This window comes from Dryas octopetala, chromosome 3 (genome assembly GCF_963921425.1).
Source record: "Dryas octopetala chromosome 3, drDryOcto1.1, whole genome shotgun sequence".
In the NCBI taxonomy this organism is placed as follows: Eukaryota; Viridiplantae; Streptophyta; class Magnoliopsida; order Rosales; family Rosaceae; genus Dryas; species Dryas octopetala.
Window position 1 is genome coordinate 25,651,436 of NC_141368.1, and position 12,388 is coordinate 25,663,823.

The 12,388-nt window shown below is 36.9% G+C and overlaps 2 protein-coding genes across 3 annotated transcripts; one reads left to right on the plus strand and one right to left on the minus strand.

Moving 5' to 3' along the window:
• The first annotated feature begins 364 nt into the window (after positions 1 to 364).
• On the plus strand, positions 365 to 2,279 carry HCF153 (high chlorophyll fluorescence 153). Its single transcript, XM_086238183.1, has 2 exons — positions 365 to 681; positions 1,890 to 2,279. The coding sequence occupies exons 1-2, from the start codon at positions 418 to 420 to the stop codon at positions 2,001 to 2,003; spliced, it is 378 nt and encodes a 125-aa protein (XP_086094309.1). The 5' UTR covers positions 365 to 417; the 3' UTR covers positions 2,004 to 2,279.
• Positions 2,280 to 2,715: 436 nt separating this feature from the next.
• EMB3131 (Pentatricopeptide repeat (PPR-like) superfamily protein) lies at positions 2,716 to 6,721 on the minus strand. Of its 2 annotated transcripts, XM_086238178.1 has the most exons (3): positions 4,488 to 6,721; positions 4,209 to 4,319; positions 2,716 to 3,986 (listed from the first exon to the last, which is right to left on the minus strand). In XM_086238178.1, the coding sequence occupies exon 1, from the start codon at positions 6,665 to 6,667 to the stop codon at positions 4,502 to 4,504; it is 2,166 nt and encodes a 721-aa protein (XP_086094304.1). In that variant the 5' UTR covers positions 6,668 to 6,721; the 3' UTR covers positions 2,716 to 3,986; positions 4,209 to 4,319; positions 4,488 to 4,501. The 2 variants fall into 2 exon arrangements, with proteins under 2 accessions (XP_086094304.1, XP_086094303.1); XM_086238177.1 differs by having other exon boundaries at positions 4,209 to 6,721.
• Positions 6,722 to 12,388: the final 5,667 nt, after the last annotated feature.

The following is a 12,388-nucleotide window of genomic DNA, read 5'->3' on the forward strand; positions in this document are numbered from 1 at the left end:
ATCCCCAAAATCTATATTTTTACACTTTTTGATTCTCAAAATTGATTTAGATATTAGGTATTTAGGGATCCCCATTGTAGAAGGCCTTGGTGGCCAATAACCATTAGTATAGTGATGTCATCGCATTTTACTTTTGTGAAAGAAGCACTTGAATTCAAATATCATGAATGACAATTGTTGATTAATATTTAAAAAAAAATTAGAAACTAGTGGAAAAAAAAGAAAAACTCAAATCAAATTCCCTAATTTTTTTCTTGTTTATTTATTTTTTGGTCGATATGTTTTTTTGTTTTTTTTTGTTTCTTGTTAATAGATGCTACAAAATAAAACAAGAAAGAAAACCTTAACGTCACCTGCAGTGAGAGTTCATAAAATGCAATGATAATTTTATCCCTTCGGAGCTAAAGCTAAGCTGCCATGGCAAAGCTTCTCACTCTCACTCTCTCTCCACCACCCTCACCCTCACGTGCTTCATTCAATCCCCCTCCTCCGCACGTGCCCATCTCGCCTGCAGTCCGATTTCCCGCCCGGCAAACCAGAGGCCTAACGGTGGTGACACGGGCGGGTCCCACCGCGAACCAGTACGTCTTCGCATTCGTTCTGCCACTCTCCCTAATCGCTGTGACTGTCTTCACCTCTATCAGAGTAGCTGACAAGCTCGACAGAGACTTTCTGGAGGAGGTTTGTGGACTTTCTTCAACTGGGTTTTTTGAGTTACTCGCGTTTAATGCTTTTAAACTGCTTAAATTCATGTGGGTTTTGGATTTTTTGTTGTTTTTTGTGGTGATTGTAATGAAGAATGTTGTCTATGTATGCCTAGTAAGTATTTGATCAAATGGGATTACATTATGACTGTGAGCACTGCAATCTGCATAGAAAGCATTAGCATATAGCATATAAAATGTGCCAATTGAACTGCTAGGCAAGCCTTCAGTTTCTTTTTCCCCCTATTTTATATTTTTTTAATTTAAATGATATATTAATGAATGGCTACTATGATGTTTACTATCATCTTGCTATGTCAAGAAATTTTTATTTTTCAACATATAATTGTGAAATCTGAAATGGACTATTCAAATAAAATCTTAATTGTGTTTTTAAGCATGATTTTGATTACAGCTTCCATTTCTGGATGCCATGTTCTTAGAGATTTATATGTTATGCAAACTGATGGTACCAATAGAGTTTCGCAGAAAGATTTGAGTTCAGGACAGAGATATGCCTTAAAAAGAATATTTTTTATTTATTTACCGTGCCATGCTATTTCACAACCCCTAATAGCATTCCTATTTTCCTTCTATGTTTTTGTTTTTCAAAATATTTTAGGGATCACTTATCTTATGCTGCTATATTTGAGTATTGATTCTCTATTGTAATGTGAAAAATCATGATTTAGTTTCCCCTGTTTTCAATAATTTTACAACTCATCTTTAGAGCCCCTAGTTGAACAGGGAGGGCTGGAAAGTGAGAGTTTGACAAAGTACTACTAAACTTTCAATAGTGATCTATTTTATTGTGATGTTTATTTATGATATATGAACTGCTGGATTCCACAAACTAATTCAATAGAGCATTTCCAAGCTACACTTGGTTGTCTGAGCAAATTATTTATTATCATTTGGTTTGCTGTGCAGCCATAGTAACTGCTAATTCATGGGGTGGCGTATCTTTCTTTAGAGCTCGACTTTTGTTTATGTGGCCTCACATTATAGTCAGTCTCTGAAGAAAATTATCCTACAAGAAATATGGAAAGCATGCTGAAATTGTCATCATCCTGATTGTTTATGTTTTCACATGTGTTGTGTGTGTTTTCTTTTTTTTAAAAAAAAAAATTTATTGTTATTTTTGTTTTGTAAGTAGGTCATATAATGTTTGCGTTCTTGATGCAGGTTGCAATTAACCAAGCAATCAGAGAAACAGAGGACGACAATGATGTTGACATGTCTTTAGAAGAAAAACCTGCCCTTCCACGAACTCGTAACCGGCCAAAAAGGGAAGTCTAGACGATCATTTTGTTGCTTGATACAGTAACTATAGTGTAATTTTAATGCTCATATCAGCCAGTGGCCGTGCATTATGAATATATGTGACTATGAATGTGAGGGAAAGATGGAGATGGAGGAACCGTGTAGGCTTGTAGCTCCCAATTAGCTTATTTTGACAATTTTGTATGTCAAATGCATGTTACATTAGATTGCTATGTCAGTAGCCTTTGAGTCTTATGGCACCTTGTCTTCTTCAATAATAAGAACACAGGGTAAGTTTAAAGGTTTAATTAATCCCCACGACTCCATGCGTGCATATGCTTGTGTTTCTATTGAATGTAAAAAAAAAAAAAAAAAAAAAAAAGAAAGGAATGAAGATGCGCATTTTTTGTAATTTCCAGGGATAGATCTATATCCTCTCTTTACTTTGGCATCCCTTAGTTTCTAATTTAAATCTTCCATCAGAGCTCCAATGTATTTTTATGGAGGACATACCCTCCCCTCCCCTCTCTCTCTCTCTCTCTCTCTCTCTCTCTCTCATTGGGATAACACCTGTCCCTATAACAGGGACAGGTAAGTTATTCTCATTTTTATGATATGCAAGATTTTCAGAGGCCAACTCACATTAATCAATAACATTATTTTCTTTTATTATTTTTAAATTTTAATTTAAAGTTGTAGACAATTCTGAGAAACAAAAAAGAAAATAAAGAATTGCTATATTTAACTTGTAAGAGAAAAATTACCTACTCCACTATTTATTTACTTAAAGATGCAGAATACAAAGCAGAAAAGTCAGATGTCAAAACCCAAAGTTGCGTTACATATTGTACATTGGATTCTAAAGCGGTAGCTTGTGGAGCTATGCAAGCCAATGCTATTAATCCTATAATTGGTTACATGAAATTGGCATTTCAATTGCAGTCCACCATCGTTCCTTGGCAAGACTGAGCATTTTAGAGCTGCCATCTTCAACCTATTGTAGAAAACACAGGGATATCAGCTCCTGCAATCTGGAACTGCTGCTTCTGTCTTCATGGTCAGTCCATCACTTTCCTTAAAATTAGAGCTTGCCTTGAGAGACAGCTCTACCTGCTATCAATGGAATAACAAGTATATCCTTATAGATGAATTTGTAACTACAAAAAAGGCATCCACACAATAAAGTACAAAAAAACTGCAAATATTTTCTGGACAGCTTCAGTAACGAGCCAACTTTTCACTTCTCCAAACATTTGTCGAAAGAAATTATATATGGTGATAATTGAATTCTATTCAAGCAAGGGCCAAACAACCAGCAAATCAACATGCTCAGTCTCAACCGGGGTTTCTGAGCCAAATTGTACCTGGCATCCCCTAAATCATAGCGGCAACAACCAGTCGCAAGCAAGTTGCAGAGTAACAAAGCCTAGACTACCCATATTCTGCATCAACCAGGTTCCGAAAACCTCATTTGCTGCTAAATTGTTCTTCTACCTCCAAAATTATACTGGTCAGAAGTACAGTCACAAAGAGAATTCACAAGCTGGTAAACCACAAAATCCAGCCTCAATGAGAATTCACCAAGCCTCTCCTACCATTGAGCTGTGTTGTGCATCTCTAGAATCTTGTAGGTCTGAAGTAGATTAAATAATACTTCATTTCCTTTTCTTAACTGCATGATAATTGATTCCTACACTTTCTCATAAGAAAATGATTCCCTGACTTGGCTACAGCAAGGCAAATTACCATGTACAGGGCTTGGACGAGTGTCAATCGGTGCATCTTTCGCTTCCAAAGTCTCTGTCTTTGCCCATTTTGCACTTCTCTTCTGCATACGACTTTCCACTGGTTCCATTCCTAATGACTTAAGTGGATGAAGGAGGAAGTCAGTGAGAAAGGACCCAGTCGTATGTCAATCCATCTAGGAAGACCTCAGATTTGTATGCTGATTGGTTCTTGCACATGCTTGCTTGCTAGTATGAGCTTCTTCTGAGCCCTCAACATGGCAAATGAAGCCACCTGTACACAGAATGAAAGTTTTGAATTAAGTTTTAAATTCTAAAAAGATAAAAAAAAAATACAAGATTCTTAATTATTTTACAAAAGATGCCAAAATAATGGCCCAATATAGAAAATAGAACTAAGAATCAGCTAGCTAAAGCACATCAATTGACAATAAAGCATAATACTATTGGGACATCTTGCTAGGTTTAACAGAAGACTTTGGAGGACTAAACTAACCTGTTGGAGAAGTTGGTGAGACACCAAAAAATCAAACATCATGATGATGCCGGCTGATATAAGGCCTCAGAACACCACCCTGAAAAGGTGCACCCTCCTCCATTCTGAAGACTACAACCACAAATATATTCATCCTTAAATGCAGTTTTCACACTACCCAATACAACTTCATGCATTAACCTGACAGCAGTTTACAGCCCTTTGCTTTCAAATGGTTTCTGGGATACTCCTATACATATTTAACATGTTAAAAGCCAAAGTAGCCAGTGAATTCAGTACCTGGATTCATAATTTTAACCTGACAGCAGTTTACAACCCTTTGCTTTCAACTTGGATTCTAAACCAAAAAACTTCAACCCCGACACCACCAGATCCGCTGTCTTCTTCTTCATGTGTTCAATTAATACTTCATCATACACAATCATGTTGGCTTCTGTTAAAAGTTTGCGGTCATGCAAATTTGAAAATACCTTCCTTGCCTCCTCTATTGTGCCATGCTTACACATGCCAGAGATTATAGCACAGTATATAATATCATCTGGAGGACAACCCTGCTGCATCATCTCATTTAGTACAGCAATCACCTTCTCAGCATTATTCGATTTACAAGCATGGAAAACAGTAAGTGAATACTTGAATTCCATGGGGCCACTTGTCACACTGGCTAAGCAGTCACGAACAAGCAGCATAACATGATCAATCTCTCCAGCTTTACAAAGCCCTCTAGCAAGAGAAGTATATGCAGCAACAGAAGGAACACAAGACATCTCAATTATCTTATTATGACAAGCACAAGCCTCATGGATGTCCCCATCTTCAATAAAACACATAATTGCAATGCTATAAGTAGAGAAGTCAGGCTGGAAATCAAAATCCTTCATTTCATTAAAGAGAGATAATGCTTTCTTCACTTTCCCAAATTTGTGGAGGGCTCCCATAAGTATATTGTAGATTCCAGCACTATAATAACCTTTAACTTTCAAGTCTTCAAACACTTCCAGAGCCATCACTACACCATCCTCCTTTCCTACCACAGAGGAGAAGAATTTTGAAAGTTCATCAATAACAGGAAAACCAAATTTCTCCATCCGTGCAAGCAACTCGCAGAAGTTATCCATTCTTCTCATCTCAGCATAAGACACCAAAATGGGCTTCACCGTCGCAAAATCTGGCTCAAGACCCTCTTGAACTATAACTCGGAAAAGCTTATAAGCCTTATCAACCCGCTTCACAAAACATAAACCCTCAATAAGAGAATTATATATCCCCAAATCTGCCCTATACCCTGAATCCACCAAATCCTTCAATAAATCACAAGCCATCCCAACCTTCCTGTCTGCCACAAACCCCTCAACCAACACCCCATAAATTGCTCTATCAATCAAGAAACCCTTCGCCTTCATCTCCCTAAACAGCTCGTACCCTTTCTCCACCCTCCCTCCTTTACACAACCCCGTAACCAGAGTCACATATGCCATAACGTCCGCCTCAACCTTATCTCTCCTCATTTCCTCCCAAGCCCTCAAACATCCATCCAAATTACCCTCCGAAACCAAAACCTTAATCATTGCTGTGTATGCAAACACGTCCGGTTTACACAAATTCACCCTCATTCTATCCAAAAGCTGCAACATTTCATCAATTCTTCCCAATTTACACATACCCTTTATCAAGATCATAAAAGTAACACTCTCCTCCACCAACCCATCAGCCCGAAAGTCGTCGTAAACCGACAACGCCAAATCTAAATGACCCGTTTTCACTAACCCATCCATGATCCTATTGTACAAGAAAATCCTAGGTTTAACCCCAAATTTCTTCATTTTCTCATAAACATAATAAACCCTAAGACCTCTATTGGCATCAGAATGCATCCTAATGAGAATCTCAAACTGTTTCTCACTGGGCGGTTTTCCCTGCGAGTCCATCAACTCAGGGACTTGGTCCGCGGACCGGAACCGGTTGGACCGGTTCAAACAATAAGCCAAGGCATTGTATGAAGCAAATGTGTGCTTGAAACCCTTTTGCTTACCTGCCCAGTGGAAGAACTTGGAGGCTGAGACGGGGTCGTTTTGAACTTTAAGTACCTCGGCGACGAGGTCGGGCGTGACCCGGCGGAGTTTCTGGAGCTCCGAGACGACCGGCGGGCCCCAGTGGTTCCGGTTTTTGCGAAAGGCGTCGATTATGAAGCGGGCAATGGGGGAGAGGAATGAGAGCGCGGAGGTGGTGGTGGTGGTGGTGGCGTTGCATGACGTAGACGGCTGGGATTGGGGAAGGTGTGGGTCCCACTTGGAGAGATCGAAGGGCTGGGATTCGGTTGTTGTGGGATTGGGGTTTGGGAGAGAGAGGCGGTTGGAGAAGAGGCCGCCACGCACTATGGGCCGGTTGTGGGAGGGCTTGCGGTGGCCGTGGAAGAAGTTGAAGTTCTGGGGTTTAGAGGGTGGGGACTGAGGTGGCATTTTACAGTTTGTTTATGCCCCTCTTTGTCTGTCAATCTCTCTCACTCTCTCTCTCTCTCTCTCTCTCTCTCTCTCTCTCTCTCTCACAGTCTTCCTCCAATTATTTTCACTTCATCAAGTGACTTATATATGTTGCTTCTCCAATTATTTTCACTTCATCAAGTGACTTATATATGTTGCTTCGGGTCTTTTTGTAATTTTGTTGTTTAGGGGTGATGAAATGATGATAGAAGAGTGCTGCTGCACACCCAATTTCTTCTCTTTACACAACCCTCCCCTTTTAAATTTGAAATTACAAATTTAACTCAAAATGAAAAAGACCATAAAGGACAAAAATAAAAAAATAAAACCCTAAGGTGGACCTCCAGTGCTGCTACCATCGTAACTTGCGGGGAACCTCTAACTCTCTTTCTCTCTCTTCACAGTTCACACATCTCACCTCTCTTTATCTCTCCCACCTCTCTCTCTCTTCTATGCCTTTCTCTCACCTCTCCTCTCCCCTTTGTCTATCTCTCTCTGATTTGCTACAGAGGCCGGTGACCTTGTCGGCCTCCATATCCGTCGTCGTCATCGACCAATGTAGAAGCCGACCTCTGTAGCATATCGGAGATCGAGAGAGATAGACAGAGGAGAGAAGAGAGGTGAGAGAAAGGCAGAGAAAGAGAAAGAGACAGAGAGAAAGAGAGATAAGGGAGAGAGGAAGATGGACAAAGAAGGGAGGCCGGCCAGTGCCGGCAATAGTGGCAGAGGTTGGACGGCTGGCGGCAGGTGACGGGGTCGAGGTCGGGGTGGTGGGGGTGTGCTGGGTTGTGTTGGGTTGTGGTAGGGGTATTTTAAGAATTTTTGGGGTGTGTTTTAAGAGATTAATAAAATGGAGACTTAAAATCCAGTCTATTTTATGAGTCAATTTTAGACTAAAACCGGTAGTGATTTAGGGTTTTTAATTAAGTCATTTTATTTTTCTTCTTTGATGACTTTATATTAGGTTTTAACTCTAAGATTTTGGGCTATCTCAGAGTTAAAACCTAACATGCAGCCTTTACAAAGCCCACTCTACACTCTAGAAGGATAAATACCCTTCAAATCGAGGAAGGACTTTATTATGAATTAAAAATATTTTCTTATAAATAAAAAGAACTTTATTATGAATAAAAATTTTTTTATTATAAATTATTATGAATTAAAAAGATTTTCTTATAAATTTTAAAACATCGACTATCTCCATCTAAAAACTGTTTTTCTAAAGAACTTAAGCATAATTATCTCTTAATAAAATTAAAAAGAAAATAAGTTGTGAGGTGAGAAAGGAGTGTGTAATTACGAAATTGGGTGTGCATTTAGCAGCGCTCTTATAGAATCAGTCGATTCATTATTTCTCCGTGATGTTGTTGTTAAAGCCTTGTTGCTTGTTGGTGTGAAATTGTGAATTCGTTTTGATTTGGGGAGTTAGGAATTTAGGATCAAAATTTGTGCAGGGGAAAATGAAACTGTGAATTTGTTTAACACCATTTATAAGTAGTTCAGATTTTGCTAACTTGCTTAACTGAGAAATCATACGAATTTACACACTTAATAATGGTGTCATGTTAGCCAAATATAGGGCCTTCTATAAAACTGTGAGTGGATGGTACTTTTTGGGCTCTTTGTAACTCAAATAAATGGGCATCTCATATTTAATTAGAACAACCAGTATGTCCAAACCTTATTTTATAAGGTCCGTTGATTTTAGATACTAAATTGCAATGTTTTTTCATTTTAACTACCAAAACGTTTATGTCATTTTACTTTAGATACTAAATTTCAGTTTAGGTACCAACTTTAAAAAACAAGGTTATACTGAGTTATGACTGTCTAATAGTCATAACCTTATTATTAATTTGTTGTTTTTTCAATATTTGTAAAGCTTAAACTTTAATGTTTAGTCTTTGGGTTATAGGGCTTCATCCCCCAAGCCTAAATCAAAAGCATTAAATCCTTATAAATTTTGATTTTTTATGAATTTAAAACAGTAACAACTATATAGCAAACCAATTTGTGACCTAATCCAAAATGTCTTGCTCTAGGTTAGTACCTAAACTAAAAAAAATTAGTGTATTGCTGCTTTGCTGAAAAACTATTAATATTTGGTATTTAACCCTAATTTTCTATATTTTATATGTATTATTTTTATATTTTATTAATGTAATGTTTTTTCTAAGTCCATAAACGAAAAAAGGCTAATAGAGCCCACATGCTATAGTAGAATTTTAGCTCGACCTACCTCTTAAAATACCACCAGGAACTGAATCAAAAGCCATTAAAAATAATGTTATTTACGACCATGCCACTGCATCTATGTATCGTTATATTTACTGCATTCTTATTTAATGAAACGTCACTTAAGAAGCAAAACACACCAGACCTCACCATTACAATCAAAATCAAAGCAAACAAAACTCAATGCTTATTGCCTTTTTCAAGATTTCCTAACCCTAACTTTGCTCAAGAAGAAGAAGAACTCTACACAAAAAATTGCATTCCTCTGTTTTGAAAGAAGAAAGAGCACCAAAGTGAAAGGTACATATCTTCTCTTCTACTTTTTTTTTTTTTTTATTTGGGGGAATATATATACTTTTCTACCTCGTTTTACAATAAATGGTGTTAAATATTTCTAAAAGTTTCACATTACCCAAACCGATTTTTGATTTCTAATGCCAAAACTACTTCTCCATGAAAATGGTTTTTTTTTTTTTTTTTTCATAATGATTTCAAGAATGGGTTTCAATAAAATCAAAGATTTGACAAAGAGATTAAGCTAAAGAGGTCTACGATCGGGTAAGTACTCGTAAACCTAACTTGTGAAGTTGGATTTAAAAGCATGATTAATTAAATTTGGATTTGTAATAGAATAACTAATTATGCATGATGAATTGAATAATGAAATTACTACAAAATAAATTGACAATCAGGTAGCATGCAATTAAAGTAATAAGTTGGATTTATTCAATTACTTTACTCGTATGATAAATCAAACTTACTTGTAAATTAACCAACCTAATAAAGGATTGAGGCAACCTTGTTAAAATAACCGAATGATGTGATGTCGAGGTCAATGCGTACAAGCATTGGACACAGGGCCATAGCTCCCCCAGTCTCCTATGCCCTAACACGGTCATATTGTTGGACTTTGACTGGTTAACCTCAAAATTTAAATTAAAAAATGGATTTAAGTATAAACCCTAAGGGAACTCAGAGTGTACAGAGATACAATCTTAGTAGACTGGTTTCAGGTATTTTCTGGGAGCATATGACCAAAAGGAAATGTCATGTCGAAATTTTGTTAAAATTTACTTTTGACTGAATTATTGTTAGACTTGGCTTTCCATTTACTTAGAGAAAAGACAAGGACATCAGTGTTGTGGAACTGCATCATCAGGTTAAGCTTGGACTCTAAGTAAGGGGAATCCTCACACCTTGTCTATTGAGACTTTTTCCTTGTATATGTGTGATCATAAAAATTGTTGTCTACAAAACTGCATTGTTTTTTCATGTCATATCGCATGACTTTTTGTTATGATTATTGATGGATGTTTTAAGAGTAAATTAAGGATTGTATTTATACGACCTTGGGTTCGATTCCCTAAAATTCTGGAAGGGGTTTGTACAAACAAGCTAGTCGATTTGTCCAATAGGGAGGCTAGCTTATGAGGTACTTACCAAAGATGGCTACTCTGGCTACAATACAGAATTTTTATTCTGTAAGCATAATTGTTCCTTTAAGTGTTGGATCATCAAGTACACTCTGAACTTGGGATCCTGAAATATTTTATGAAAGATTGCATGTTCATATTCAAAGCTTGTGGATTTCAAAAATTATTATTGATGCTGGTTTTTGTGGTGAATCTTTTATTCTGTTTTCTCATTGGCTATATGTAGTAAATATTTTAAATTACTATGTTCAAACCTAGCCAAGGTCCCTCGAGGGAAATCTATGAACGTATGTGATGCTTACCTCATACATTGTTCTTTTGCATATTTCCCTTAGGTTGACAATCTAGACTAGTCAGTTAGGTGTGGAACTTCGATATCTTGTCGGGCATATATTCGTAGGTCCTACTTTTATGGTCATTTGTAGTTCCTTTTGGCTTTTAGTCTACTGTATTAATCTTTATGCATTTTTATAAGTCTGTATATATTCATGTCTCTAATTTTCTTGATTTTTTCTTTGAGGGGTGGAGAAAAATTGTTTGATTAAATGTCTCAATAGGCAATTACTAAACTAAGGGCCCTTTCATCACACCCTCACATGTAAGTGTAAAATTTGTAATTGAAAATTTCTTAAGACAAAAATCATCAAGTTATAAGCTTTAACTTAGGAAAGTTTAAGTAAGTCATGTTTGGACACTATCACTGGTTTGAAGCAAAGGTTGATTCTCAAGTCCACATCCAAAGTGTTTCCTAAGGTAAGTCTCGATTTCAATTTCTCTTACGATTGAGGTAATATGACTTAGAGACCATGCATGCATATTAGGTGATTAGAAATATGTTCACTTGCATTTAAATATGTTTAAATGTCTTCGGATTTGAAAAAGGATCTTTGAAAATGTTTAAAAACATTTTTTGGTCCTAGAGGATCGATCCTCCCCTGCGTGAATGTCATGTTCCTTGAAGTTTCGCACCAGAGGATTGATCCTCTAGTAGCTCGTTGATCTCCAGTAGGATCGATCCTACCTCGTCAAAATCTTTTAAAACTCCCAGAGGATCGATCCTACCCCTGGAAGGATCGATCCTACGCGTACCAAATATTTTTTAAATCTTTTTGAGTCCGATTTTTGAAGGGTTTTAAGTCCTAATTCAATTCTAATTGTTTCCTATATGGTTTATGACTTGTTTCCTAGGTTATTAGGGTATTGATTCTTATAAATAGCTATCTTTGACATAATTCTAATTTGCTCATACATTATACACTTTAGTTCATCGTGGATAAACATAGATAATTTGAATAGATTGTTCCTTGTAAATCTATTCAAGCTATTGATAAGTCCATAAATATACTCATTTATGTACTCTTTTTACTTAGGTTTTGTAGAAGAATTAGATTTAAAAAGGGCTTATTACTTCACTTTTCTGATTTTCAGCTTTTCTGCGCTCATAGAAGGTTTTTAAGGGAAAATCAACTTTTCGGAGGAATTTTAGCGCAAGGCCAATTGGAAATGAAAGCTAACACCTTGAAGTTCAATCTGTGATTTTTCTAGAATTTATTACCGAGCCAATTGGTACAGTTTTACAAGTAAAGTTAGCCCACGTGCAGACAGGACAGTTTCGTACATGTTACGTGAATATGAAGAAACGGAAGCCTTCCCGAATTTTCCAAGTTACGTGCCATATATGGTTGGAAAGATAAGACATTTATCTTTCTAAAATATATTTTTACTGATTTTTCTAGAAGGCCGAAGATCCCCAAATCGTGTGACAATTGGGCTGAGCTGTATTTCCCTGTGGAGTTAGGAATTGTGATCTTTACTTTCCTATTTGGATTCCTTGTTTACCAAGACTTCTTGGACGACTTTTCAGTCAATTTTAGGGTTTAGGACTTTGATGTAAGTCATATAAAAAGCCAGCCAAGCCCCATACAAAGGGAATCACGTATTGATGTAAATGCCATACACCTTACATACACTTAAGAGAGAATCATACAACTAGAGTCAAATGCCATGATCTTGTTGTGAGTGTCGTCATCAT

What these genes read in the sequence shown, in the direction of transcription:
- HCF153 (XM_086238183.1), top strand. Translation starts at nt 418, where the DNA reads ATGGCAAAGCTTCTCACTCTCACTCTCTCTCCACCACCCTCACCCTCA. An exon ending in ACAGAGACTTTCTGGAGGAG is followed by an intron (nt 682 to 1,889) that starts GTTTGTGGACTT and finishes TTCTTGATGCAG; the next exon opens with GTTGCAATTAACCAAGCAAT.
- EMB3131 (XM_086238178.1), bottom strand. Translation starts at nt 6,667, where the DNA reads ATGCCACCTCAGTCCCCACCCTCTAAACCCCAGAACTTCAACTTCTTC.